This window comes from Aspergillus ruber, assembly GCF_000600275.1.
Source record: "Aspergillus ruber CBS 135680 unplaced genomic scaffold scaffold00008, whole genome shotgun sequence".
Classification (NCBI taxonomy): domain Eukaryota; kingdom Fungi; phylum Ascomycota; class Eurotiomycetes; order Eurotiales; family Aspergillaceae; genus Aspergillus; species Aspergillus ruber.
The window spans coordinates 230,616-252,624 of NW_024467304.1; the positions used below are offsets into that span (position 1 = coordinate 230,616).

A 22,009-nucleotide genomic window follows, 5' to 3' on the forward strand; every position below is an offset into this window, starting at 1 on the left:
GGTTCCGTCGGAGGTTCAGGGGAAACCGGAGGAGTCGATCATCCGACTGCACGAGGCCTATATGTAGAAGACCCAATTAAAACAAACGATTGATATACTCTATCTAATGTAGCCTAGAGTACACGGGTGCTTGAGTGCTTGATGAGTGCTTGACTATCTATATGTGGCGAACGCTGGCCATATATCGGAGGTTCGCTAGTCGGACTAACGTTATCCCTTTGATCCGACCTATCAGATCTCATCAAACACATCCCCCCAAGCATTCAAACGGTCCTGACTCACTCTACAAGGAAATATCAGACTCTCTCATCCTCAAATTCCTCAAAAGAAAAAGTCGAATATCACACGAACATTCTACTGCCGATGATTTGCGCCTTGGCTGTTCCATTCAACAACTGGCCTGAAAGATGTCTTTTCGCCCAGACAGCCCTGTCGAGCTTCCCAATGGTCGTCTAGTGTGTGGCCTGCACCGGCTCATAATCTGTCCCATCTGCACTGTTGATTATAGCTTCATGGAAGAAACCATGGAAGAAAATGAAGGCTTTGAAGATGATCATGTGAGCGATGAGGAGACAATAAGTGACATTATTTCTGGAACTCTCAGAGTCGGCACTGGACGTGTCATTCCTAAAAAGTTTCACCCTGCTAGTACCAGTGATACTCCGCAGTCACTTTTCCCACCTCGAATCAGTGAAAGAGCCATACCACCTGTGTGCCGGTTCATTCATCCAACCAACTCCAAACAATTCCTTATCTACACGGACGGTGCATGCTTAGACAACGGCAGAGTGAACCCCAGAGCTGGCTGTAGCTTTGTTTTCAAGCCTTCCACACAACAACCTCAACGCCCTGGCTACATACGCTTTCCCCTTGAAAATGGAGGGCCTACTGGTGAAGTTCATCCGCAAACAAGCAACCGGGCAGAGCTACGCGCCGTTATTGCAGCTTTACGATTCCGGTCCTGGTCCGGTGAAGGGTTCAACAGTCTCGTGATTGCGACGGATTCCGAATATGTTGTTGAGGGCGTGACATCCTGGGTACGTGGATGGCTACGGAGAGGCTGGAGGACGAGCACAGGAGCAGCGGTCAAGAACCGGGACCTTTGGGAGTGTTTACTTGGAGAAATAGAACGAAAGGATGGCCATGGCCTTCAAGTCAAATTCTGGCATATTCCAAGAGGTTGGAATACCGATGCGGACTACCATGCTAAACATGCTGCTTCTGAGGATACACGAGGCAGCTTCTCAGATATTGCAGGTGTGCTTGTCTGAACACGTATGTGTTTATAAGGTTGAACATCAGGCCTCGCAAAAAGGGGGCACTTATGGGCCTTTGTTCTGCGGCTTATGATAATTCAACAGAGGATTACTGCTTCCTCCAGTTTACAGGATGAGAGAAGGAATCGTCTAGTTAAATTAAGGCGCGTGGGATAGTCGACCATGGAAAATTTGGCCTGTCAAAGCCACTCTTGATTGCAGGTTTTACATCGTTGAAGTTCACGACCTTCACTACCAAGAAATGTTATAAGATGCGTGGCTGTTGCTATTGTTTTCTTGCAAACTGTGGCCCATACCCGCCACGCGTTAAGGTAACGGTATTGTAGAGCCCGACCCGTCTTGGTTAATCTGAGGCTCAGTACAGACAAGAGAAATGTTAACAGGTTGCCACACTACAAGGCACCTGCTTTGGCTTGTTTAACGGGTTTGCAGCGAAGAAGCCTATAGTTACCATAGATTACTGATACAAATCTGATATACCATCCATACCATTTAACCGTACAATACAATACACTTCAATTTCCGGAAGATTTTCGTTACAAGTACATTTTTTATGTAGTCTAGCCCCTCTTCTTTTTCTATTCTGCGCCGAAGATGTACCAGAAACAGTATGGAAATACCTTCCGAGACTAGAATATTTGACAATTTGGAATCGCTGATTGCGCCTCATGACAATCAACCAATTCATGACCGAATTCACCGGAGATAGAAGATTTGGAAACATCCTCAGCCTAGTTCGCACACTGGATCACGTCCGTTTCGATAATTGGGAAACTGAGCCGCCAGTTCAGCCCTTCATCGGCTGCAAAGATGCCACCGATACTGAACTCCGTTTTATACCCACCACGAGGTGGAAGACCTCAGACGCACAGGAAATAGAGGCGGCCTTACACAATATTTGATTGTTAAGCTCGATGAGCGGTTCTCCCATGAATCGACCATGATCATGCAGTACTGCATGGAAGGAGAAATCTGGGCACAAATGCTCGAAAACGCTGAGCAGGAATTCCATATTCTGGGCCAGACTGATGTTACAGATGATGAGGTTTGGTAGAAGTGGCGTGTGCAGTCTAAGGACTCGTCTCAGTTGTTTAATAGTGTTGATAAGGGAAATCTTGATATGATGACTTTGTATACGCGGCCAGAGTATCTGGATTTGGATGGGGTTTTTCATGTGGATATTCTGAGAAAAATTATTAAAAGGGTAATGGCGAACCTCGTTATCCACGGTGTAAGTTAGCTTCACGGTGCTGGTATAGTTGTATTTTGTATACAAAGTTTCGCTCGGACCATCATCGGTCATCGCGATGACACGGGGTTTGCGGAATTGAAGGATACCCATACGATAAGGAATCAGGAAGATGACAAGAGGTAGACGAATTTACTTACAATTGAGAGAAACAGACTATATAATGCCATGCTGCTACCTTGAGGACTGAAGTCCATCAGACCAAGCTTTAAACTATCCGTCGCGAGATATCAGTTGCACAATGGTCCAAGCTATCCAATTCCGTGGCTCACCTTCTGGAGAAATTATTCAGAAGACTTCTGAACTTCCAGATATTCAGCCTGATGAAGTCCAGGTGAAGGTTACCCAAGTGGCCTCTATGGGAGTGATATCCACATGCTCACGCAACCGTTGGTGCTTGGTCATGAAGGCGAGTATACGTTATGCAGGATGGAGCGACATCGATTAACTCTATGCAGGTATTGGAGTTGTCGAAAAAGTCGGAGTGGCTTGCACCCAGGTGACCGTCGGTGACCGTGTCGGTTGGGGCCCCGCCAGCTCGACATGTGGAAACTGCGACATGTGCACCACCGGAAAGGACGCATATTGCTTCAATGCCAAGTACTACGGATTCCATGACTTTGAGACCAATGGTTCTGTCTGCAGCCACACAGTCCGTAAGGAGCAATGGCTATTCAAAATCCCCGATGCTATTTCCTCTGTCGATGCTGCTCCTTCAATGTGTAAGCCGACCTCAATCGCAAATGGACAAAGGACTAACCTATACAAGGCGGTGGCGGTACCATCTGGGTGCCATTAATCGAGCACTGCAAGGCTTATGAACGTGTCGGTATTGTCAGAATTGGCGGTCTCGGCCACCTTGCCATTCAATTCGCAGCGAGAATGGGCTGCGATGTCATTGTCTTCTCATCCACCGAGGACAAGCGTGAAGAGGCCCTGAAGCTCGGTGCTAGCGAGTTTTACGCGACAAAAGGAGTATCGGACTATGACCAACTCAACGTGCCAAAACCAGTCGACCGTCTTTTGATCACAACTTCGGCCAAGTTTAATCTGGGCCTGTTCTATCCTGTGTTGGCTCGCAATGCTACTATTCTCCCCTTGTCTGTCGATGGTGGAGACTTGACTGCTCCGTATATGCCCACGATTATGTTCGGAAATAGCATTGTGGGCAGCTGTATTTGTAGTCGTCACCCTCAGTATGTGCTTTTGCTAGATCTTTTGGGAAGAGAGCTAACGAGAAACAGGAGCAGAATGCTTGACTTTGCTGCGCGCCACCGGATCTATAGCATCGTTGAGAAGTATCCTATGACCCTGAAGGGAGTTATTGAAGCTGCAACTAGATTGAGGGATGGGAAGATGCGATACCGTGCTGTTCTCAGCTGGGATGCTTAAATTAACATATATATACTCTCCAGTATTTTACATTTCTATCTGAAACCTGTCTGTAGAAATTTCCAGGAGATGATCATCAAGCTTTCGGTTACAAAATAATACATATAAAAACTCCTAATAAGAGACCAACCGTATGCTTAGTTCGCTAGACCGAACCCTAGTTGCTCGTTTCCGTATAAGGAAGTGGTAGGAACAGACCATCTCACCGCCTTTGGACGTGTTGATATTCTGCCGCGTCCGACATTGTCAAGTTGGAGACTAGGATTGATTTCATAGTTTCGTTCCATCCTGATACTTACAGCTCTTCGGAATAAATATACGGCGCAACAATGTCCGTCACAGTGAGTCGCGACTGGATCTATTCCGCACGGCACAAACGCTGACGGTAACAGCTACATACCACCCACGGCGACCTCAAGGTCGAGCTCTTTTGCGAAGCCGTTCCCCAAACAGCACAAGTATGTATATTTGACCCGATCATGGACCTCAAATGCTAACAAACAATTAGAACTTCCTCGCCCTCTGCGCGACCGGTGCATACAACAACACCCCGTTCCACCGCTTAATCCCTGGCTTCATGATCCAAGGCGGCGACATCTCTCTCGGCGACGCAGCGCACTCCTCCCCCGAAACGTCAACAAAACCCGTCCTCCCCTTCGAAATCCCCAAGTCCGGCACCTCGATATTCCATCCCTCCGCGCTGAATCAGGAAATCAGTCTCCCCGCCCTCCGACACCATACCCGCGGGATGCTATCTATGGCATCCCGGCCGGTGAAGGACCGAACAGCACCGGGGTTTCAGGGCGCGACTGGTACAACAATCAATGGAAGTCAGTTCTTTGTCACGCTTGCGGCCGCGCCGCATTTGGATGGGGCGAGTACGGTGTTTGGAAAGGTGTTGAACCTGACGGCGCAGGATGAAGGCGGGGATGTGTTGGCGAGGCTGGAGGGTGCTAATGTGAAGATTGATAAGAAAGGGAGGGTTGTGCAGCCTAAAGAGGGACAGGAGGAGGAGCACGAGGCTTTGCGGATTAATAAGGTGACGATTCATGCGAATCCGTTTGCTGGGTGAGCTGCTTTGAAGACCGAGGTTTACGTTAATGAGGACGAAGTCGTCGGGATATAATATGACACGATGGCAAGCTGGAGCATGGTATAGAAGACGCCAATCTAACCTGCAGTGCCTTGCGGTCACCCTAGCGCTCTGTCAGCTGGGATTACCTCTTATTGATGGGAATCCCTTCAGCACGCCCATATCAAGACTCGAATTACGGATGGTCTACAGACGGTGGTTAGACAGAAGCCGACCAGGCCGCGGCTGCACGTCGTTGAAATGAGCTTGCTTAACTATGTAAATAGACAAATGTATGTATATTCCTGCTATACCATCCTTGCTCAATATGTCCAATTCAAAGTACTATTGTGATTGTATCACTCTACACTTGTATTAGGGACTATACAATGTAAGTATATATGCAAATCCGAGCTATAATACAAAACAAGGTCAGCCATAGATGCTATTTTCTTTCAACGAAACTGCAACTCAAGAAGCTCCTTGTTGGGGAAGGGAAGATGTTCCGCATATTTAAGGAAAATTTTGTCCCCAGTTCTCACCTCATGATACACTCCCAGTCCAGGCTTTATTAAAAAATCGATTATGACAATCAGGCTGTCCGTTGAGATAGAGAATGATGAGACAGAGTCTCTATCAGTTTCCTGATCTTCTTGTAGCCACAATATTGGTCTCTGGTGACTGCAATGTTGTGCAAAAGACATGAAAAAAACAAGGGCATGGCGAGAATTGTTGACTATAACATCAAGCTGGCCCAGGTCACACACCCGGACACATGCCCTGAATGGATCTGGGACCTCATTGGCCCTAAGCGCTTTGCTGGGATCATATAACAATTCTTGACGTCTCTTGCATGGTATATTGAACTTGTCGTAAGACTCTTCGACAGCCAGAACAGTGCCAGGATATGGTGTTTCAAAGAGTGAAGGGCGGTTCATCTTTAATAAGAACAAAAACAGGCCTTCTTAGGTAAAATGGCTACTTGGGGTGGAAGAAAAAGAAAAAGAAAAAGACATGAATTATACGACGTACTAAGTGCTGGTCAGCACTAGCTTTCTGCCACCGGTTAAAGGAGTCCATTAAAGTCTACGACGATATGGACCGACGGAGACTTACATAAGACATTCCAGGTGGTTTGCAACGAGTGGAATGAGACCAAGTTACGGTGGTAGATGCTCAAATGAAGATTGAATCTAGTACGGCGGAGTTTTGATAAGCAGCTGAATACGTGTGCTTCTACTACAATAGGTAAGTTCTTAGGTATTCAAATGCAAGCATCATAGCAGTATAATTCAACTGTAAGGACCAAAATGTCATTTGTCGAACTTTTATGAACCATTTAACCAACTGAATCAAACCCCAACTGGTATATGAAACGACCCCATTTTGAAAGAAATAGACCATATACAAGGCCTGAGACACGCCATCATCATGCAATCAACGTATGCGTTAAGAAAGATATCAGAGAAAGGGAGACATTAAGAACATCATGCACATCATAAATAAATCAAGGAAAACAAGGGTATCAGATCAGGACTTCTGCTCGCCATTACCCTGGTCCTTCTTCTCAGCATCCTCCTCGTACCCTTCAGTCTTCATATCCTTCAGGCCAAGGTCGTCCTCCTCCTCGTCAGTCCGCGTGTACTCGACGATGGTAAGCTGGGGATCCGCAGCAGGCGCAGACAGATCCTGGACGTAGCTGTTGGCCAGGGGGTCCTGGAGGGTAATGACGAAAGGCATCTTGCCCTCGATTGCCGAGTCAAGACGGGAGAAGAAACGCGCCCACTTGTCCTTGTCAGAGGACTCCATGCTGTCACCTCCGGTCTGGGCGGTGTCGTCGACGTCGTAGATCTGGCCCTTCAGCTGGTCACGGATTTCAGTGAGGAGACCCTCGACGGTGGTGAAACGGCCGCCCAAGGTACCAGGCTCGACGGTGACTTCGAGCTCATCGGAGTGCAGGGCGCAGGTGTCGGATTTGAGGATATCGCGGGAGAGATCGATTGCGTTCTCGACGCGAAGGGTGATTTTCTTGCCCTTCTCGGGGACTTCACCACCGGTCTTGACGTCGCTGGTACGGTATCCGCAGTGCTCGCAGACGGTACCCCACAGGTAGACTTCCTTGAAGTAGGGGATGTTGACCTTCTTCATGTTGACGAAGCAAGACTTCGAGCAGCCAGGGCACTCGGAGGGAAGGCTGTAGACCTTGCCGTCGACAATTTCAGAGTCATCAGCGTCAATCTCCGCGGTTTCAGCAGCCACAGCCGCCGCGTCGCCAGCGATACCGAGTTCTTCGTTCTGTTCGTGGGTACGGGGGTAGTCGCGACGCCTGTACTTCGCACCCTTGTCGAGCGGGTTCGGTGCGATCCATGAGTTACCAGTCGGGTCGTCGAGGGAGATAATGAACGGGAATTCCTCGCGGTTCATCATCTTCTCGAGCCTCTCAATGATGGGAGCTAGCGCATCGTGCAATTCGGGGGCCTGAGTCTTGCGCAGCGGTTGCTCACTGGCAAGGTTGTCGTGGATCCGTGCGATCACACCCTCCACCGTTGTCATCTGGCTGTCGCCCTTGGGCATCTCGATGCCAAGTGACTCGAGCTTGAAGGTTGAGGTGTCGCTGCGGATAACCTGGCGCCGGAGATCCTCATCGCCCTCCACGTTTAAGGTGTACATCGACCCTTGTTCCTGGATTTGACCCGCTGACTTGACGGAGTTGTTACGGAAATTGCAGTGCTCGCATTCGAAGGATTCGAGGATGATGTCGCGGAAAAAAGGAACACGAAGGAGAAGGAGCTTGGTCATTCCCTGTGTTATTTGTTAGTATCTCAATGCAAAAGGCATTTAGAAAAAACCATGGAAGCATACATTTTCATGGCAGTTCATGCAAAGACTCTCCAGCTGCATAACACCAGTATCATCGTTTCTGTCCACCAAGTCACCGGGCTTCTGGAAGGCCGACTGCGAGGCATCGTTCGTCTGAGTGTCTCCGGACATGATGGAGTCTGTGTCTGTGTCTGTCTGATAGGTGTAGGGTATGTGACTGACTTCGGCGATGCGAAGAAGACTTCAAAAAAAAAAAAAAAAAAAAGCGGGGTGGCAAGCGATAAGATTAAAATTACTCGCGACCAAGATAGCAACGACAAACTCAAGACTGAAAGAGAAGAAGGATCTCTAAGAGAAGAGAGTAATGCGACAGGATTATATACTTTTTTAGACTGTCACAAAATATACAAAAGCCGGAGGAAAGAAAAAATCGCGGGAATGTTCCTTGGGCTTCCACTTATCGCCAGTGGCGGGGCGGGGAGATTAGTCAGACGGCGAAATTTGGGGTACAACTACGAGGTCAAATAGGGCTACATTCATCATGGGAAACTATTGCAGGGAATGATTGCAGAACTGCATTGTATTTAGCTTAATTTGCTCTGATACGTCCGTGCATCCCCATATCAACGCATCAACATGCCCCGCATAATCGCACATGCGCCGATAACTGACAGTAGTTAGCTATGTCAAAGCAACCGGGAAGGGGAGACTTATAAAAAAAAAAGAGGCCGCTTTCTCCAAAGGAGAAGCGGCGATCCATGAGCAGCAACTGCGCCCGGAAACGTTCGGTTGCGGTGCCTCAGAACTATTATCCAACAGCCCAGAGTCCGTCAATCAACATCCAAATCCTCGTATATCGAAGCGCTTTCTTCGCTCGTTGTTCAACTCGCTAAGAACGGCACTGAAAGGTCCAAAAGTAGCTCAATGGCCAAGCGACAACGCAGACAAGCCTAGACTTTGATCCTCACTCGAGAGAGGTCCCGCGTGGTACCGTTCGCCACTGAGTACTCCAAACAAGGTGCCATATTAGACGAGACAGAACGTTACGAGCGAAGAGAAAATTTTTTTGCCTCAACGGAGAAACTTGTAGCAATAAGATATTGACGAACTTATAAAAACCGACAAATGCCGACATGTTGCTGAAACAGAAACAGAACGACCAGACCGCAGTAGCTCGATGGACACAACTTGCGTCGTCAATCGTCCTCTCACGTCCGTTGCAGAGGAGGGAAGACAGCCTGGAGTCATTCCAAGGATGCCCAGTCGATTTTGCTCGCAACACCCCAACTCCCAGAGACTATTAGACGCGCGGATCACACTATCCGTGCCATTCCAAGACCGCTAGGAGCAAGCATCTCGCGTGTAGTACAGTACCCCCGGAGACAAGTTTTTGTTTCCTCTCCTCATCACCGGAGTGGTTTGGAGGGCGTTTTGAGAAGCGGACAAAGAACATCCACAAAAACCGCTTCCTTCTCCCCGAAGGGAGGTGACAAAACACAAAATTCTGTCATTTTATCGCCGCCCATCAATCTATTTGCAATCTACATTGCAAAGAGATGGTTAACACGGTCGATCGGGATCTTCTTTCGAAGCACGAATCTATGGCTGATACCGCGACTCGAGGTTGTCTAGCCACAAGAGCCGGAACCAAAAGGTGGAGAGCAGGTACAAGATACCCAGGTATCTCGAGGTTGGGAACATGCACGGGACAGCTGACAGCCAATATTTGAAGAGGGACAGTAACTGCATGACAGGAGACATTTCTGGTTTCACAAATTGAACACCATCCGGAATACGGCAACAAGCCAAAATTCTTTGATGGCATTACTCAGGGAGTAACCACTATCAAAGGACCATTCGGTTCAGAAGTACAAAAGACCTCGCGACAACGAAGCTTTCTGAGCAGCGCCTGGGCACTGTAAAAAACCCAGTTGATTCCGACGAGTGGATCTTCGACGCCCTGACTTCCTGGCCGTTTGTGGGCAACTGTCAAGACAGAATTGTTGCATTCATGGTGAACAGTGTTTGCAAACATAGAAACGTTATCATGGGCAAAAGAAATTGCCCTCATAGCCAACCACTCCACTGCCGTAAAAGCTCCCAAAGACAGCCCCCAAAAAAGAGGTGTCCGGCATATTCCACCTGCACTCTCTCCAGGGATTCCTCACTCAGGCATAGAACAAACATCCCATTGCGACCAGCATGCTCCGTCCAGCATTGGTAAACCGACGCGTGCCCCTTCTGGGAACTTAGAACGCATAGTAAACCGTCTTTCAATGCCCTGTCGCAGGCTCTGGACATCGGATACCTTTTCGTCCCCTCGCCCCTAGCCAGAACGACTCAACTAGTCAGAGTATCCAGCATGCGCAAACCGTGAAACTGCTGCCGAAGCAGCGACGCGACCCAGCGTATTAGGGTTAGGTTCCCAATTCTCAACCACCTCCTAGGCAGCTCTTATCGCACGGTACCAGATGGCATCGTGGAGACACGAGTACTTTCGGTGGGCTTGTAAAAGCATAGGATGAGATTTGGAAAGCTATGTGGGGGGTAGGTTTTGTACAAATACGCCTACAGCTGCAGGCAGAGAGTTGCAACCAAGCGATCGAAGGAATGAACAGGGAAACACAACCGTGCGTCATCGTAGAAATTGGGTTCGATAAGGCATTGAGAAGAACAGAAATCATAGCGACTGAGAGTTCGAATGACAGCTCGACTTTTCACTCGCAATGTCGTTTGAAAGGGATCGATATCGCAGTTGTTGGTGGTGAAAAGGAGAGAAATCGTTGAGGGACAGGAGTTGATACGACGCGACGCGCTGGCACGTGATTGTCCAGACGTGGTCGAATTTGGTTAGTGCATATTTAAAGGCGGTGGCTGGAAATGACCAAGAATTATGCATGGTACATATCACGTGACATATATCGCCTCAATGCCCGATATTTGCTGGATAGACGAGACTGCCCCTGGAGTATAGTCGACTGTATTGGATAATGGGAGATCCTATAGGGACCAAAGAGGCATTCGCCGCTGCTAACGGATTTTTGAAACCGGTTCTTCAAAGAGGCATGCAAGACCTCAGCATCATAAATTTGAACTAGAGCTAACTAACATAAGAGGAAATTCAGAAATCCCGTGGAAACTCTCTTCTGGATATACTCAACAGCAATCTACCGGAACCAGCTTTGGATGATGCTGTGAGGAATACTGTTATCGGAGTGGCATTAGACATTCTTTCACGCATCCATGTGGCCTTCACAGGGGAGGAAGAACAATCACAAGTCATCCCCGAGACAGAAGATGTTGCGCTGGAAGATGCAAAGCGACGCCGGATTCTCCATGCGCTACTAGATCTCATATCTCTGGAGGGTATTTACCCATCACTATCAACCGGAGTGGGAATACCCCTTCAGCAGAGAGTGATTACCGTTTTGCCCGCTGGGGTTATTGCCAAACAGTCTGATGCGCCCACAAGTGGCAAGCCTCATGATGAGTTGCTGTTAGACCGCATGCTGCTTACACTGTCTGATATTACTCTCGATACGAGGCCTAGCATACAGCCTGTTGTGCGTGGCCGGATCCTAAGCGATATCATCAGTGGGTCGCTAGACTTGGCCTTCAATTCGAAGAGTATATCTGCTGAGAGGAGGGATTATCATCAGAACGCTGCTTCAAGGATCATTGGAGAGTATGTTCCAATGTAGATATTGAATCATCACACATGCTAAGAAATTACAGTACCCCGAGTTCCGTTCTCTTGCCAACGTTATCAGCCTTCCTCCAGTCTGAAACCGCACCATGGTTCAAGGCAAAAATCTCTAGCTATATATCCCGCATTCCTCTGCGTCATGAGGGAGTCTTGCAGACTATCCTTTTTGTCACGTCCCAATTCGCGCCTTCGCTGGGTCGTGAAGCGCAGAATCAAGCATCCAATGGACCGCACTTCACTGTGCAGGCTATCATGCACGTCTCACGACTACTATCTTCTGTACCACAAGACATGAATCCGGTGGCTTACTTCTCCGCGATTGCACCTCAGCTCTTGTCATTGCTTGATGGAGATGACCCGGATCTGAAGAAGACAGCATCATATGTCGTGGGCAGTGGGATTCTGGGCAAACGGGCGTACGGAGCACCCGGGACAATAGGACATACGATATTCGTGGAACCGCTCTTTAAAACTTTAACCGCAGAGTTGGATGCTCTTACGAGACAACGGATGACAATTTCTGGCGGTTCAGGTGGCGATTATTCAAAACAAGCACTTGTTGACGGATCCATGCTGCACCTTGCTGTCGACAGGCTGAAGACTCTGACACTTCAACATCCGAACCCAGGACTCGTCAAAAGGCTCGTCTATCCCATACTTGTTCCTCTCTGGGGGTTGGCCTCTTTCGCCATGGAGCAGCAACAGGCCACCCTCAATGAAAAGGTCATGGCCTTGCTGCAGACATATTTCGGCGTGTCCGTAGGTGTGCAACCGTTAAAAAAACTCGTTGATCATCTACTGTGGAATGGAGGCCCTATGTGGACATACGGAGTGGATGCCAAAGGCCAGATATCATTGAAAAAGAGCGATTCTTCTCATACGGATCAATTCAACGTCATCCAGCTCATGGACTCGCTACAGGCTCGCACTGAGATGTTCGTTAAGTTACTAGGATCCGATCCAAGTAGCGAAGAGCGAACAGGAGATATATTCCTGTACGTGAGTGAAACTTGGCTTGTCAAGGACTCATCTGCACAGCGTCCACTCGATCAATTGCAGCTTTCTTCCGAGAAAGATGAATCAGAAGTCATTCTTCAGAAGCTAGTCAGCGCGAAACTAGCAGAGAAGCTTTTGGATAATTTCAAGGATACTCTCTCCCGTCGTCCTCTTCGCGTTCTCGAGCTCATCAAACAGATTATCGATAGCGAATCCGGTCGAGTGTCCATACGGACAAAGACGAAGAATGCATCTCTTGCATCGTTGACCAACATTGTCAAAAAAGACGATGAAGAAAAACCAGAATCGTCAAGCGAAAATGACTCGAATGAGTCATTATCCACAGCATTCAGTTTACTTTCTACCGTCCTCGCCTCCCCAGAATTCGCAGTGTCTAACGAAACACGACCAGTCCTAGAGATCATCAAAACACAGCTAGACCTACTAGTCCCACACCTTCCATCACCACTCACGAAACCATCAACGACGGCCTCCATGCTACTCGATATACACCTAGCATCACCAGGGCACATCAGAACAAACCAAGCATCAAAAAATGTTTCCGACCTCGGTATCCACCGTCAAGCTTTAACAAACCTTACCTCTGACCTCCCACCAGTCCAAGCAGAAGGCTTCTCACTCCTATCTGATTTGATCAAGAAATCCTCCCCGGTCCTCGATATCCCATCTACCTTAACTCTCCTCTTATCAATCATAGGAAATGAATCAGAATCAGTAGCAAACGAGGAATTCATCTATCTAAACGCGATCAAACTAATCGGAACCCTTGCTTCGCGACACCCGCGTACCATCATCAAAACGCTCGTCGATCGATACACGGACAATTCCGAAACCGCGACTCTCGACCAACGACTGAAAATCGGTGAATCGATACTTCGTACCGTGCAGGATCTCGGGGAAGCTCTTACGGGCGAGACGGGCAAGATACTAGGTGAAGCTATAATATCCGTTGCAGGACGACGAGGTCACAAACCGCAAGGGCAAAAGGCGCGCAGAGAACAACTCGAGAGAGAAAAGCGACAACAAGAGCGTGAAGCTCGCCGGAAGGAGAAGGAAAATGCCATGCCACCTGGTTGGAATGTGACTTCTGCCTCGATCACGGAAGAATTAGGAAAACATCTCCAAGAGCACGAGGATGAAGATGAAGATACTGAATCACCCGAACAAAATGCTCACGCTGCAAATATTATTTCCGCCTGGGCTGCAGGTTCCCAGTCAGATGAAGAACCAGAGGACCTTCGCGTCCGCGCGTCAGCCTTATCCATCCTCGCATCTGCAGTGCAGATAAATTTCGCAGGCTTGGGTCCAGAAATCGCATCATCAGCCGTGGATCTCGCTCTCGCCACACTTACACTAGAGCCTGATGCTGAATTTGCAATCCTCCGTCGGGCAAGTGTGGTTCTGCTCCTTGACATCCTCAAAGCCCTCGATACAGCGCGCGAAACACGCGGAAGCACGGGGCTTGGTTTTGGCTTCTCGCTTTCAGAAGATCCTTTCCGGGGAGCTAATAATCCTGGCAAGGGCTCTATCGGAAATCTACCGCGTATGCTCCGGACATTGCATTTTGTAGAGGGTCATGAGACGGATAGTATTGTTCGTGGCCACATTCGGGTTCTGATCGAGAGTTTTGAGGCTTGGACGGACAAGTCGCTGCTGTGGGGTATTGGGGCACGGGGGAGAGATGAGGAACAAAACGAGCCGAGATTCGAGCTGGGTGATAGGATTGCTGGGTTGAGTGTTGATCCTTTGGCTGGAAGGAGTGCGCGGCCGAGAATCGAGGAGATTGAGTAGGATGCTTTCATGGTCTCCGTTAGACTAGAACTGCTTGTTGCGAGTAGATTGAGTATGCAGGTACATTTTACATCCATTTTACTCATATTATTAGCTATGTTAGATTTAGTGCATATGTGATTAAAAGTAGGGAACATCCCATCCCATAACCGCAATCCTATGGCAACCCAGAAATAAACATTGAAAATAATAGATACATCGCCATGATCAAACTACTACCCGTTACAACTTCTGTAGAACATCTCCGCAAATAAAAGCATCCGGTTTTCCTGCATAAATCGACTTGAAAAGCTCAGAGGGCGAGACAGATCCGATGAGATGGTAAACAAGATGATCATCTCGAGACGGCTCGCAAACATACAAACGCTTCATCGCATCAGTACCGACGGTTTCCGCCGCCGCGACCGCCTCCACGTCCACGACCGTGGCCAAACCCGCGTCGCATAGATCCACCACCGCCTCTGCTGGAATGATCCGGCCGTGGACCGGCTGCAGCACGCGCCTGACGATCTTCTTCACTAACATGGAATTTATTCTCAATTCCAATGAGTTCGCAAAACTGGGTGGTTTGAGGGTTATTATAATCTAGCGGCATTTGTTGTGTCGTGATAGGGATCGATGGGTCATAAACTGGAGCGACGATGGTGAAATTCTCCGGAATATCCAGTCTGCCGGACTTAACCACATTCTCTTCTATCCATTTCTCCTCCTCGATGATCTGGGGCTTGTACACGGCGTCTCCTTTGTTGGGAGAGGGGTTAGCGCTGGGATCGCCCAACTGAAGGTCGTTGGAAAAAACACGAAGAATGGCTAACCACTCTTTGTCATACTGTAAGCGATAAGGACGCCGAGATTGCACGCCATCCTGTTCAGAAATTGGTTGGAGCTCCAGAAGCTGAAGGAACTCGCGGCGAGGTGTGCACTTGTCTAGAGCGAGGAACTGAGTTGTCGTGTTTGTTATAGCTTCCGGCAAAGGCTCGTTGATGGGCATATCCTGAGCAGGTTGTGGAGCAGGCGCTGGACGAGCGAAGCTGGCAGGAAGTTGGTTTCGAATGTCCTGAGACACCACTTCAGGCTTTCCAGTGTTCTCCGAGATCTGCGCAGGTTTCTTGCTTTCAACACTAGGTGTAATTTTTGCTTGATCCTCCTGGTCAGAATCACTGAGATCCAAATCAATCTCGTCCGCGTTTTTCACGATACTGGCATCATGACTAGTTTTCTGCTTTTTGCTCTCGGGGCCGTCTACAGATTCAGACCCCTCCACACCTAGCCTCCGTCTTGATCCATCATGATCGATGTCAACCTGGCGCCAGGTCAAATTGTGTTGTATGTTGCGAACTGCTTCTTGGGTTTTGTCCTGTTCCAACAAGAAACGAGAGTTCTCCTCGGCTTCCTGGGTGGCCGCTACACTGTGGAAATTCTTCCATGCTGAAATCCGGTTCGTGGTGTCGCCGAGATCCTGTTGGGATATGTCATTCTGATTTTGGCCTGACCCCTGAATAGAGATTGCCGCCAGACTGCCGTGCTCTGGAGTCTGCTGGTCCACTACATCGGATGGCTTTTCGTCTGAGCTGGGATTGAAGGCCGTCGCTTCAGGATTCAGCGTAGACGTTTCAGAACTAAGCGTAGTAGCTTCGGTATTCGTAACCTCATTACCAGTATGAGCTGAAGATGGCTGGTTTCCCTCTAGCTTGTGCTTTCCTTCTTCGAGTTCAGGCTGTCTCACTTCGAACTCAGGTGAACCTCCTTCGATAAAATCACTCAAGCCTCGGGAAACCGAGGCGCCGTCCATGCCAAACATGTAAGGGAGCTTCTGAGACTGAAGAGGGTCCTGTTGAGATGTTGCTTGCACTTTGTGCCCAAAGGGGATAGTGTACTGGCCATGCTGAACGGAACCTGTAAACTTGATGTGGTAATGCGCAGAAAACCAATGGGCGGGACGTAGACGGTCGAGAACGTTCTTTGCCGCCGGGTTACCCAGGTAGCCTCGCTCTGAATCGTGGCGGAAGTCTTTTTTTATGCGAAAGAGCCTCTCATAATCACCAGAATACTCGATGCCTCTGGGCCAGTCGTGGGACAGACCAAGATCAGTCTGCGTACGGATCTGCAGAAGCTTGCGTACATCCAACTCACGCACGTGGAATATGCTGCGTTTCTCCTCCTCGCTATAAGGAAGTCTCTCAAAGTGAGGCTTTCTGTAGTCGTAGCCTTTGAAAATGCCTGAGAGGCCAGCAATACGTAGAGGACCAAAGCGAAGGACGTTGGCAGCACCCATATAATAGATGTTGGGAGCCACCCAGCCACCATAGTAAAGCTCTGTTAGATGATTACTCGCTTCATGATTGCCGCCTATGAAGATGGTCAGGTATGGAGCGGTTCGCTTTCCGCTGTAGTACTCGTGGAAGTCTCCAATCTCTCGGTATTTGATTGGAACAGCCATACAAGCCAAGTCATTGGAATTGCGTACGGCCTGGATTCAAGAGTTAGACATGGAAGAACTGAGTGACAGGGAAAAGAGCGGATGAAAAACTCGCCTGAAAGTCACCTCCAATTACAACCAAATCGACGCCATCCCATCCCTTAAGAGTAGCAGATCGTCCGACAGAGGCATAGATCTCATGCAGACAGCCGTGCCCCTAAAGACTCAGTCAGTATTGTAGAGGGGAACAAAGGCAACGGCATCGAAAAATCACTCACGCATCCTTCAAAAGCCACTCTGACAGAGGGAGAATTCGAGTTGAGCGCCACCATTTTGCGAAGTTTCCTAAAATTCTCAGAGCGAGAATGCCCTGATTTCGCAGGCGTACTTTCGAAGACTTGACAATGGATGAAAAGCCAACGTAGGGCCCAAAAGGCTGATTGGCAAGAGTTAGAGAACGAAGTAACGCGGCGGAGCTCAAACAAGGCAAAGAATCCATATAACGAGAACTGTTTCCTCGATGGGCCCAGGAGGCAGGAAGAAAGAAAATAAGATAAAAGAAAAACAGAGAAAAGGAAAAGGAAAAGGAAAAGGAAAAGGAAAAGGAAAAGGAAAAGTAGAAGATTGTGGGGGATGAGAAGAGAAGAAGAAGAGGATAGAGAGAGGAATTGGGGAAATCCGCTGACTATCTGGGCCGCTTTTCTTTCACTTCTCCTACACCAAAACTACGCGATTAAGAAGCACTGCTATTTTTGTATCTTTTCTCAATAAAATCAAACAAAAAAGTACACTATGCCTGTCAGTGAATACACACCTCAACTGAATTTTCTCAAAGATTCAGCCTCTTCTTTGAACATTTCGAGCCCTTCGACCGCGGCTCATCTGTTGGCTGGCCATAACCACATTCTACATAACGATTTCAAGTCATTGAATCAGCGCCACCAGGAATATTGTTGTGGTGCTTGCGGTACCATCAGAAGTCCTGAGACAAGCAAAACCATCCAGATCAGGAAAAAGAAATTAAAGCGTACAGGAGTCTCTACAGACGGAGCTACAATTTACAAGTGCCTCCGCTGTCATCGACGGACAGTTAAGCCGGTTCGGAAAGAACCTGTCCGTTCCAAGGTGCCAGCCAAACCTACAACGACAGTAGAAGAATCTATCTCGACTACAGCAACTTCAACAGACAAGACGGTCTCCGAACAGTCTGCTTCTTCTGAGCCAGCCAGCAAGACAGCAGAGAACGCCAGCAGCAAGAAACGGGCCAAAGCACGGAAACAGGGAGGACTACAGGCATTGTTGGCTTCCAAGCAGCAGTCTCAATCGGCATCTTCGTCCCTCGATCTGTTTGATTTCCTGCAGTGATCAATTAGTCCATCGGCCAAACCTGCTTTTGATACCTTTTTCTCTGTTTAATGCCAAGACCGGAAAATCGGCCGTTGTGTTCCGGTGTCTGATTACTTTTTTTGGACTAGCGCGGGGCCCCATCCAAGTGACGGAAGCGCCAGAGCTTCTTTCCAACCAGCTCGGTGTCCACTACTACGGCCCTGTTTTTCTCGTCTATTTACTCTGTATTTGGACTGTCTACATTGCAGCTCGAGCACCAGCCGTCGAAATGTCCAATGACGCAATGTCGGTTTACTCCCAAGATGACGAGCACGATCCCCAAGCAGACGAGCTCCGCGAGACAACACTGGTGACGCTGGAAGCTTTGATCAGCTCCTGCAGTCATCAGATGCAGCCATATCTCTCGAATACTATCACCTCCGCGCTTAGGTTTCTCAAGTACGATCCCAACGTGGCAGACAATGAAGAGGACGAAGAGATGGGCGGTACCCAGGACGATGGCTCCGACGCAGAGCTTGATCTCGAAGACGATGACGAGTTTGAGGATTTCGAGGAAGAAGGAGGATATAGCGATGTAGATGATATGAGCTGGAAAGTCCGGCGATGTGCTGCTAAACTCCTCTACAGCGTCATCTCGACATACGGTAGAGGAAAGGCACTGGACGATGCATCCTTATACCAGCAGATTGCACCCGCACTCATTGCCCGCTTCAACAAAGAAAGAGAAGAGAGCGTCAAACTAGAAGTCATCTCCACTATGACAGCACTTATTCGAAAGACCAGCGAAGGGGCTGTCATTGTCACGTCGAGTGGGTTCGATTCAGTCGGCGGTTCCAAGAACTCCCGGAAGAGAAGACGCCAGGACAGCGATGCCAGCGGTATTGGATTCGACCCAAGCATTGGCACCCCGTCGGCTGTCGATTCACCAGTCATCAACCCATCAACTCCAGAGTCTGGTCCACAGGCCGATCTGGCACGCTCGGTTCCGACAATTGTGCAGAGTGTCGTGAAGATGTGGAAGCAAGCCTCGGTGCCTCTGAAGCAAGCAATTGTGATTCTATTGAAGAGTCTGGCGCTCGTCCGTTATGGCGGATTGGCAGAACATCTCCAGCAGATTGAAGGGTCTATTGTGGATGCACTCAAAACATCTTCCCTCTCTGGTAGTTCAGCAGCACCGTCCGGCACTGCAGTTAGCGCAGGAACACTCCAGATCGAAACTCTTGGTCTCATTGCTGCGATTGCTGAAACGCATACTTCGGATTCTCTTTTGTCATTCCTCCTTGCACTGATCCCTGGTGTGATTGGAGCGGTTGATGAGCGAAACTACAAGGTCAGCAGCGAAGCTCTTGGTGCTGTCGAGCAGATCGTGAAAGCTCTCACACCACCTCGTATTTCAGCAAGCGCTCAAAATGTTGCACCTCAGTTGGAGAAGCTGTACGATGTGGTTCTTGCCCGTATCACTAACACAAGTGCTGACCTTGAAGTCCGCCAGCGTGCTATCCACGTTTTTGGTGTTCTCCTAGCACGGACTGCTGGAGAAAGAGGGACCACTTTTCTCGCTTCTGGGAGACGATCTCATGGTCTTTCCATTCTGGTGGATCGTCTCAGGAACGAAACCACTCGGCTTTCCGCTGTTCGGGCTGTTGATGATGTCGCGGTCTTGTGCAGCCGTGAGACGGATGTTTCTGCGTCGTGGGCGAATGAAGTGACACTGGAACTCAGTGCTCAACTACGCAAATCAGACCGTGCTCTCCGGGGTGCCAGCTTGGAGGCACTGCGCAGTCTAGCTATGAATTCCAAGACCAGGGCCCACTTGGACCAGAATACCATGAAGGAATTGAGCGGGTGTCTTTTGCCGCTCATCAGCGCCGAGGACTTCCATCTCCTCACCCCCTCTCTCATAATCCTAGCGAAACTCGTTCCAGGAAATTCTAAGTTTTTAGTCGATGACGGTCTAGTCTCGGCTATCTGTTTGATTGTCGTCCATTCGCTTGTTGGTACTGTCCTTAGGGCATTGCTGCTTCTGGTCAAGGTTATTGGTGAGGAAGGTGCTGGCGCAGAGCTCATGAAAAAGCTTTTGCGGGATGTTGGGATCAACGGTGACACATCCGTTGTCGGAAGAGCGATTGGCACCCTTCTGGTGCATGGTGGCTCAAAATTGGGGGTCAAGATGGAGGATTTCCTGACAGAACTGCAAACCTCTCAGGATGCGCAACGCAAGTGTCTTGCTCTCGCCATTCTCGGAGAAATCGGACTTCGCATGGGCGTCAAGTGCTCGTTGACTCCTGACTTATTCATCACTCATTTCAATTCCAAGTCAGATAAGGTTCGTTTGGCTGCTGCTACTGCTCTTGGTAATGCAGCAGCAGGCAACGTCAAGGCCTACCTGCCCATCATCATGGATGGATTGTCCAAGTCCAGCCAACAAAGCTATTTATTACTTCACTCTGTGAAAGAGTTGCTTCTCCACCCCGAACTCGTGCGTCCCGATGTTGCCCCTTCAGCAATGAAGCTGTGGCAGGCACTTCTTGTTGTCTCGGAGGAAGAGGACAACCGTGCTATTGGAGCGGAATGTGTTGGGCGACTGGCATTGATCGATCCGGTTGCCTACATCCCTCATTTCCAGGTATGCTATTCGTCATCTCGCTATAGGAGTCCAGTCACTGACCGTAATCCAGGAATATCTCTCCAATGAGGACCCGACGATCCGTGGAGTTGTGATTTCCGCTTTCCGCTACACTCTGTCGGACTCGAGCGATACCTACAGTGACGTTTTGAGACCGTTGATCGTGCCGCTGTTGGTCAACATGCTCGGCGACCGGGATCTGGGTAACCATCGTCTGGCTCTGACAACCCTCAACTCTGCAATTCACAACAAGATGAAAATAATTCTTCCTCATCTTAACGAACTGCTCCCGGCTGTCTTCGGTGACACTCATGTCAAGCCGGAACTCATCCGCCAGGTCCAGATGGGCCCATTCAAACATAAGGTTGACGACGGTCTTGAGCTGCGGAAGGTCAATGCAATCCATTCCTCAGGGTAATTAAGTTTTCTGGATAGACAGCTAACTGTGAACAGAGCGCCTATGAAACCCTCTACGCCTCCCTCGACACCGCCTTCTCGCGCGCCTACGTTTCAGAATTCTACGACCGCATTCTTGCCGGAATCGAAGATGAACAAGACATCCGCACCATCTGCAACCTAATGACCTCCAAGCTCATTCCTCTCGCACCAGAGGAGACACAACGCTACCTCGACCCGCTGGCAGAGCGGTACACTGCCGTCCTTTCCTTCAAGCCCAAGGACAACGCCGTCAAGCAGGAAATCGAAAAGGCACAGGAAGCATCCATGGGTGTCCTCAAGATCACGCGGGATATCAGCAAGGCGTTCCCGAATGCTGAGATCACGGGTGAGAGTCACAAGTGGAAGACTTATATGGAGTGGGTTCGCAAGACGTTTACCACGCAGTTCAAGAGCTTGGAATTGGAGGTCTAGTTTCGGGGGGTAAAAGTGTTCCGGTCCTCTTGGGGACGTCTATGATAATGTTTCACGATATCACTACACGACCATCTTACATTTTAGCTTAGCCTAGCTTATTAAACATGACGGAATCTTTTTTTTTTTCTCGGGTGATACAAATTTTCCAACTTGAACTTCGTCCGGAGTAGTATGGGATCTGGTCGTATCCTCCGCAATATATGTACTTGTATGTACCGGCATTCCTCTCTTGGACGCCACCACTTTGCTGGACAAATCGCGAATCATAACGTGGTCGTTGCGTGCCACCCATCTGGTAACTATGAGACTACCTCTGCAGCAATCGTGGCCCAGCAGACGTTCTCCACTTTCTGGTCGATTCAATTCGGTTTTAGGGTAGGCATTGGGGTCTTTCTCGATAGCCAAAACCTATGGAGTAAA

The 22,009-nt window shown here is 49.0% G+C and overlaps 12 protein-coding genes across 12 annotated transcripts; 8 read left to right on the plus strand and 4 right to left on the minus strand.

The window, feature by feature from the left end:
• Positions 1-524: 524 nt before the first annotated feature.
• Positions 525-1,271, plus strand: EURHEDRAFT_453338 (putative ribonuclease H1; the record flags this gene model as incomplete). The annotated part of the gene is made up of 1 exon (XM_040784111.1): positions 525-1,271. One exon carries the CDS (start codon positions 525-527, stop codon positions 1,269-1,271), a length of 747 nt encoding a protein of 248 aa, XP_040640102.1.
• Positions 1,272-1,945: 674 nt separating this feature from the next.
• On the plus strand, positions 1,946-2,517 carry EURHEDRAFT_514290 (uncharacterized protein; the record flags this gene model as incomplete). Its single annotated transcript, XM_040786252.1, has 3 exons — positions 1,946-2,108; positions 2,135-2,322; positions 2,347-2,517. The coding sequence occupies 3 exons, from the start codon at positions 1,946-1,948 to the stop codon at positions 2,515-2,517; spliced, it is 522 nt and encodes a 173-aa protein (XP_040640103.1).
• A 369-nt stretch (positions 2,518-2,886) lies between these two features.
• EURHEDRAFT_529868 (NAD(P)-dependent alcohol dehydrogenase) lies at positions 2,887-3,984 on the plus strand. The gene is made up of 4 exons (XM_040787125.1): positions 2,887-2,935; positions 2,985-3,248; positions 3,296-3,722; positions 3,771-3,984. Exons 1-4 carry the CDS (start codon positions 2,902-2,904, stop codon positions 3,916-3,918), a joined length of 873 nt encoding a protein of 290 aa, XP_040640104.1. The 5' UTR covers positions 2,887-2,901; the 3' UTR covers positions 3,919-3,984.
• Positions 3,985-4,185: 201 nt separating this feature from the next.
• On the plus strand, positions 4,186-5,414 carry cyp5 (putative peptidyl-prolyl cis-trans isomerase). The gene is made up of 3 exons (XM_040785698.1): positions 4,186-4,259; positions 4,311-4,376; positions 4,427-5,414. Exons 1-3 carry the CDS (start codon positions 4,248-4,250, stop codon positions 4,988-4,990), a joined length of 642 nt encoding a protein of 213 aa, XP_040640105.1. The 5' UTR covers positions 4,186-4,247; the 3' UTR covers positions 4,991-5,414.
• EURHEDRAFT_351895 (uncharacterized protein) lies at positions 4,930-5,350 on the plus strand. Its single transcript, XM_040778440.1, has one exon. It carries the CDS (start codon positions 5,019-5,021, stop codon positions 5,253-5,255), a length of 237 nt encoding a protein of 78 aa, XP_040640106.1. The 5' UTR covers positions 4,930-5,018; the 3' UTR covers positions 5,256-5,350.
• On the minus strand, positions 5,178-6,049 carry EURHEDRAFT_351891 (uncharacterized protein). The gene is made up of 2 exons (XM_040778439.1): positions 5,533-6,049; positions 5,178-5,404 (listed from the first exon to the last, which is right to left on the minus strand). The coding sequence occupies exons 1-2, from the start codon at positions 5,926-5,928 to the stop codon at positions 5,366-5,368; spliced, it is 435 nt and encodes a 144-aa protein (XP_040640107.1). The 5' UTR covers positions 5,929-6,049; the 3' UTR covers positions 5,178-5,365.
• A 97-nt stretch (positions 6,050-6,146) lies between these two features.
• Positions 6,147-8,075, minus strand: zpr1 (zinc finger-containing protein ZPR1). The gene is made up of 2 exons (XM_040785699.1): positions 7,853-8,075; positions 6,147-7,792 (listed from the first exon to the last, which is right to left on the minus strand). Exons 1-2 carry the CDS (start codon positions 7,979-7,981, stop codon positions 6,521-6,523), a joined length of 1,401 nt encoding a protein of 466 aa, XP_040640108.1. The 5' UTR covers positions 7,982-8,075; the 3' UTR covers positions 6,147-6,520.
• A 2,063-nt stretch (positions 8,076-10,138) lies between these two features.
• On the minus strand, positions 10,139-10,598 carry EURHEDRAFT_351908 (uncharacterized protein). The gene has a single exon (XM_040778441.1). The coding sequence runs from the start codon at positions 10,492-10,494 to the stop codon at positions 10,243-10,245; it is 252 nt and encodes an 83-aa protein (XP_040640109.1). The 5' UTR covers positions 10,495-10,598; the 3' UTR covers positions 10,139-10,242.
• A 132-nt stretch (positions 10,599-10,730) lies between these two features.
• EURHEDRAFT_351928 (RTP1/Tango6 family protein) lies at positions 10,731-14,512 on the plus strand. Its single transcript, XM_040778442.1, has 3 exons — positions 10,731-10,873; positions 10,925-11,495; positions 11,546-14,512. Exons 1-3 carry the CDS (start codon positions 10,801-10,803, stop codon positions 14,322-14,324), a joined length of 3,423 nt encoding a protein of 1,140 aa, XP_040640110.1. The 5' UTR covers positions 10,731-10,800; the 3' UTR covers positions 14,325-14,512.
• A 188-nt stretch (positions 14,513-14,700) lies between these two features.
• EURHEDRAFT_514295 (RNA lariat debranching enzyme) lies at positions 14,701-17,075 on the minus strand (the record flags this gene model as incomplete). The annotated part of the gene is made up of 3 exons (XM_040786253.1): positions 14,701-16,794; positions 16,859-16,960; positions 17,022-17,075. The coding sequence occupies 3 exons, from the start codon at positions 17,073-17,075 to the stop codon at positions 14,701-14,703; spliced, it is 2,250 nt and encodes a 749-aa protein (XP_040640111.1).
• Positions 17,076-17,180: 105 nt separating this feature from the next.
• EURHEDRAFT_351962 (ribonuclease P Rpr2/Rpp21/SNM1 subunit) lies at positions 17,181-18,233 on the plus strand. The gene has a single exon (XM_040778443.1). The coding sequence runs from the start codon at positions 17,536-17,538 to the stop codon at positions 18,106-18,108; it is 573 nt and encodes a 190-aa protein (XP_040640112.1). The 5' UTR covers positions 17,181-17,535; the 3' UTR covers positions 18,109-18,233.
• A 125-nt stretch (positions 18,234-18,358) lies between these two features.
• EURHEDRAFT_401504 (TIP120 domain-containing protein) lies at positions 18,359-21,586 on the plus strand (the record flags this gene model as incomplete). Its single annotated transcript, XM_040780091.1, has 3 exons — positions 18,359-20,716; positions 20,769-21,107; positions 21,170-21,586. 3 exons carry the CDS (start codon positions 18,359-18,361, stop codon positions 21,584-21,586), a joined length of 3,114 nt encoding a protein of 1,037 aa, XP_040640113.1.
• Between the last annotated feature and the right edge of the window lie 423 nt (positions 21,587-22,009).

What these genes read in the sequence shown, in the direction of transcription:
- EURHEDRAFT_529868 (XM_040787125.1), top strand. Translation starts at nt 2,902, where the DNA reads ATGCTCACGCAACCGTTGGTGCTTGGTCATGAAG. An exon ending in CGATGCTGCTCCTTCAATGT is followed by an intron (nt 3,249 to 3,295) that starts GTAAGCCGACCT and finishes AACCTATACAAG; the next exon opens with GCGGTGGCGGTACCATCTGG. An exon ending in ATTTGTAGTCGTCACCCTCA is followed by an intron (nt 3,723 to 3,770) that starts GTATGTGCTTTT and finishes AACGAGAAACAG; the next exon opens with GAGCAGAATGCTTGACTTTG.
- cyp5 (XM_040785698.1), top strand. An exon ending in CCGTTCCCCAAACAGCACAA is followed by an intron (nt 4,377 to 4,426) that starts GTATGTATATTT and finishes ACAAACAATTAG; the next exon opens with AACTTCCTCGCCCTCTGCGC.
- EURHEDRAFT_351895 (XM_040778440.1), top strand. Translation starts at nt 5,019, where the DNA reads ATGAGGACGAAGTCGTCGGGATATAATATGACACGATGGCAAGCTGGA.
- EURHEDRAFT_351891 (XM_040778439.1), bottom strand. Translation starts at nt 5,928, where the DNA reads ATGAACCGCCCTTCACTCTTTGAAACACCATATCCTGGCACTGTTCTG. An exon ending in GACTGGGAGTGTATCATGAG is followed by an intron (nt 5,405 to 5,532) that starts GTGAGAACTGGG and finishes TTTGTATTATAG; the next exon opens with CTCGGATTTGCATATATACT.
- zpr1 (XM_040785699.1), bottom strand. Translation starts at nt 7,981, where the DNA reads ATGTCCGGAGACACTCAGACGAACGATGCCTCGCAGTCGGCCTTCCAG. An exon ending in GCATGAACTGCCATGAAAAT is followed by an intron (nt 7,793 to 7,852) that starts GTATGCTTCCAT and finishes CAAATAACACAG; the next exon opens with GGAATGACCAAGCTCCTTCT.
- EURHEDRAFT_351908 (XM_040778441.1), bottom strand. Translation starts at nt 10,494, where the DNA reads ATGATTTCTGTTCTTCTCAATGCCTTATCGAACCCAATTTCTACGATG.
- EURHEDRAFT_351928 (XM_040778442.1), top strand. Translation starts at nt 10,801, where the DNA reads ATGGGAGATCCTATAGGGACCAAAGAGGCATTCGCCGCTGCTAACGGA. An exon ending in GAAACCGGTTCTTCAAAGAG is followed by an intron (nt 10,874 to 10,924) that starts GCATGCAAGACC and finishes AACTAACATAAG; the next exon opens with AGGAAATTCAGAAATCCCGT. An exon ending in GCTTCAAGGATCATTGGAGA is followed by an intron (nt 11,496 to 11,545) that starts GTATGTTCCAAT and finishes AAGAAATTACAG; the next exon opens with TACCCCGAGTTCCGTTCTCT.
- EURHEDRAFT_351962 (XM_040778443.1), top strand. Translation starts at nt 17,536, where the DNA reads ATGCCTGTCAGTGAATACACACCTCAACTGAATTTTCTCAAAGATTCA.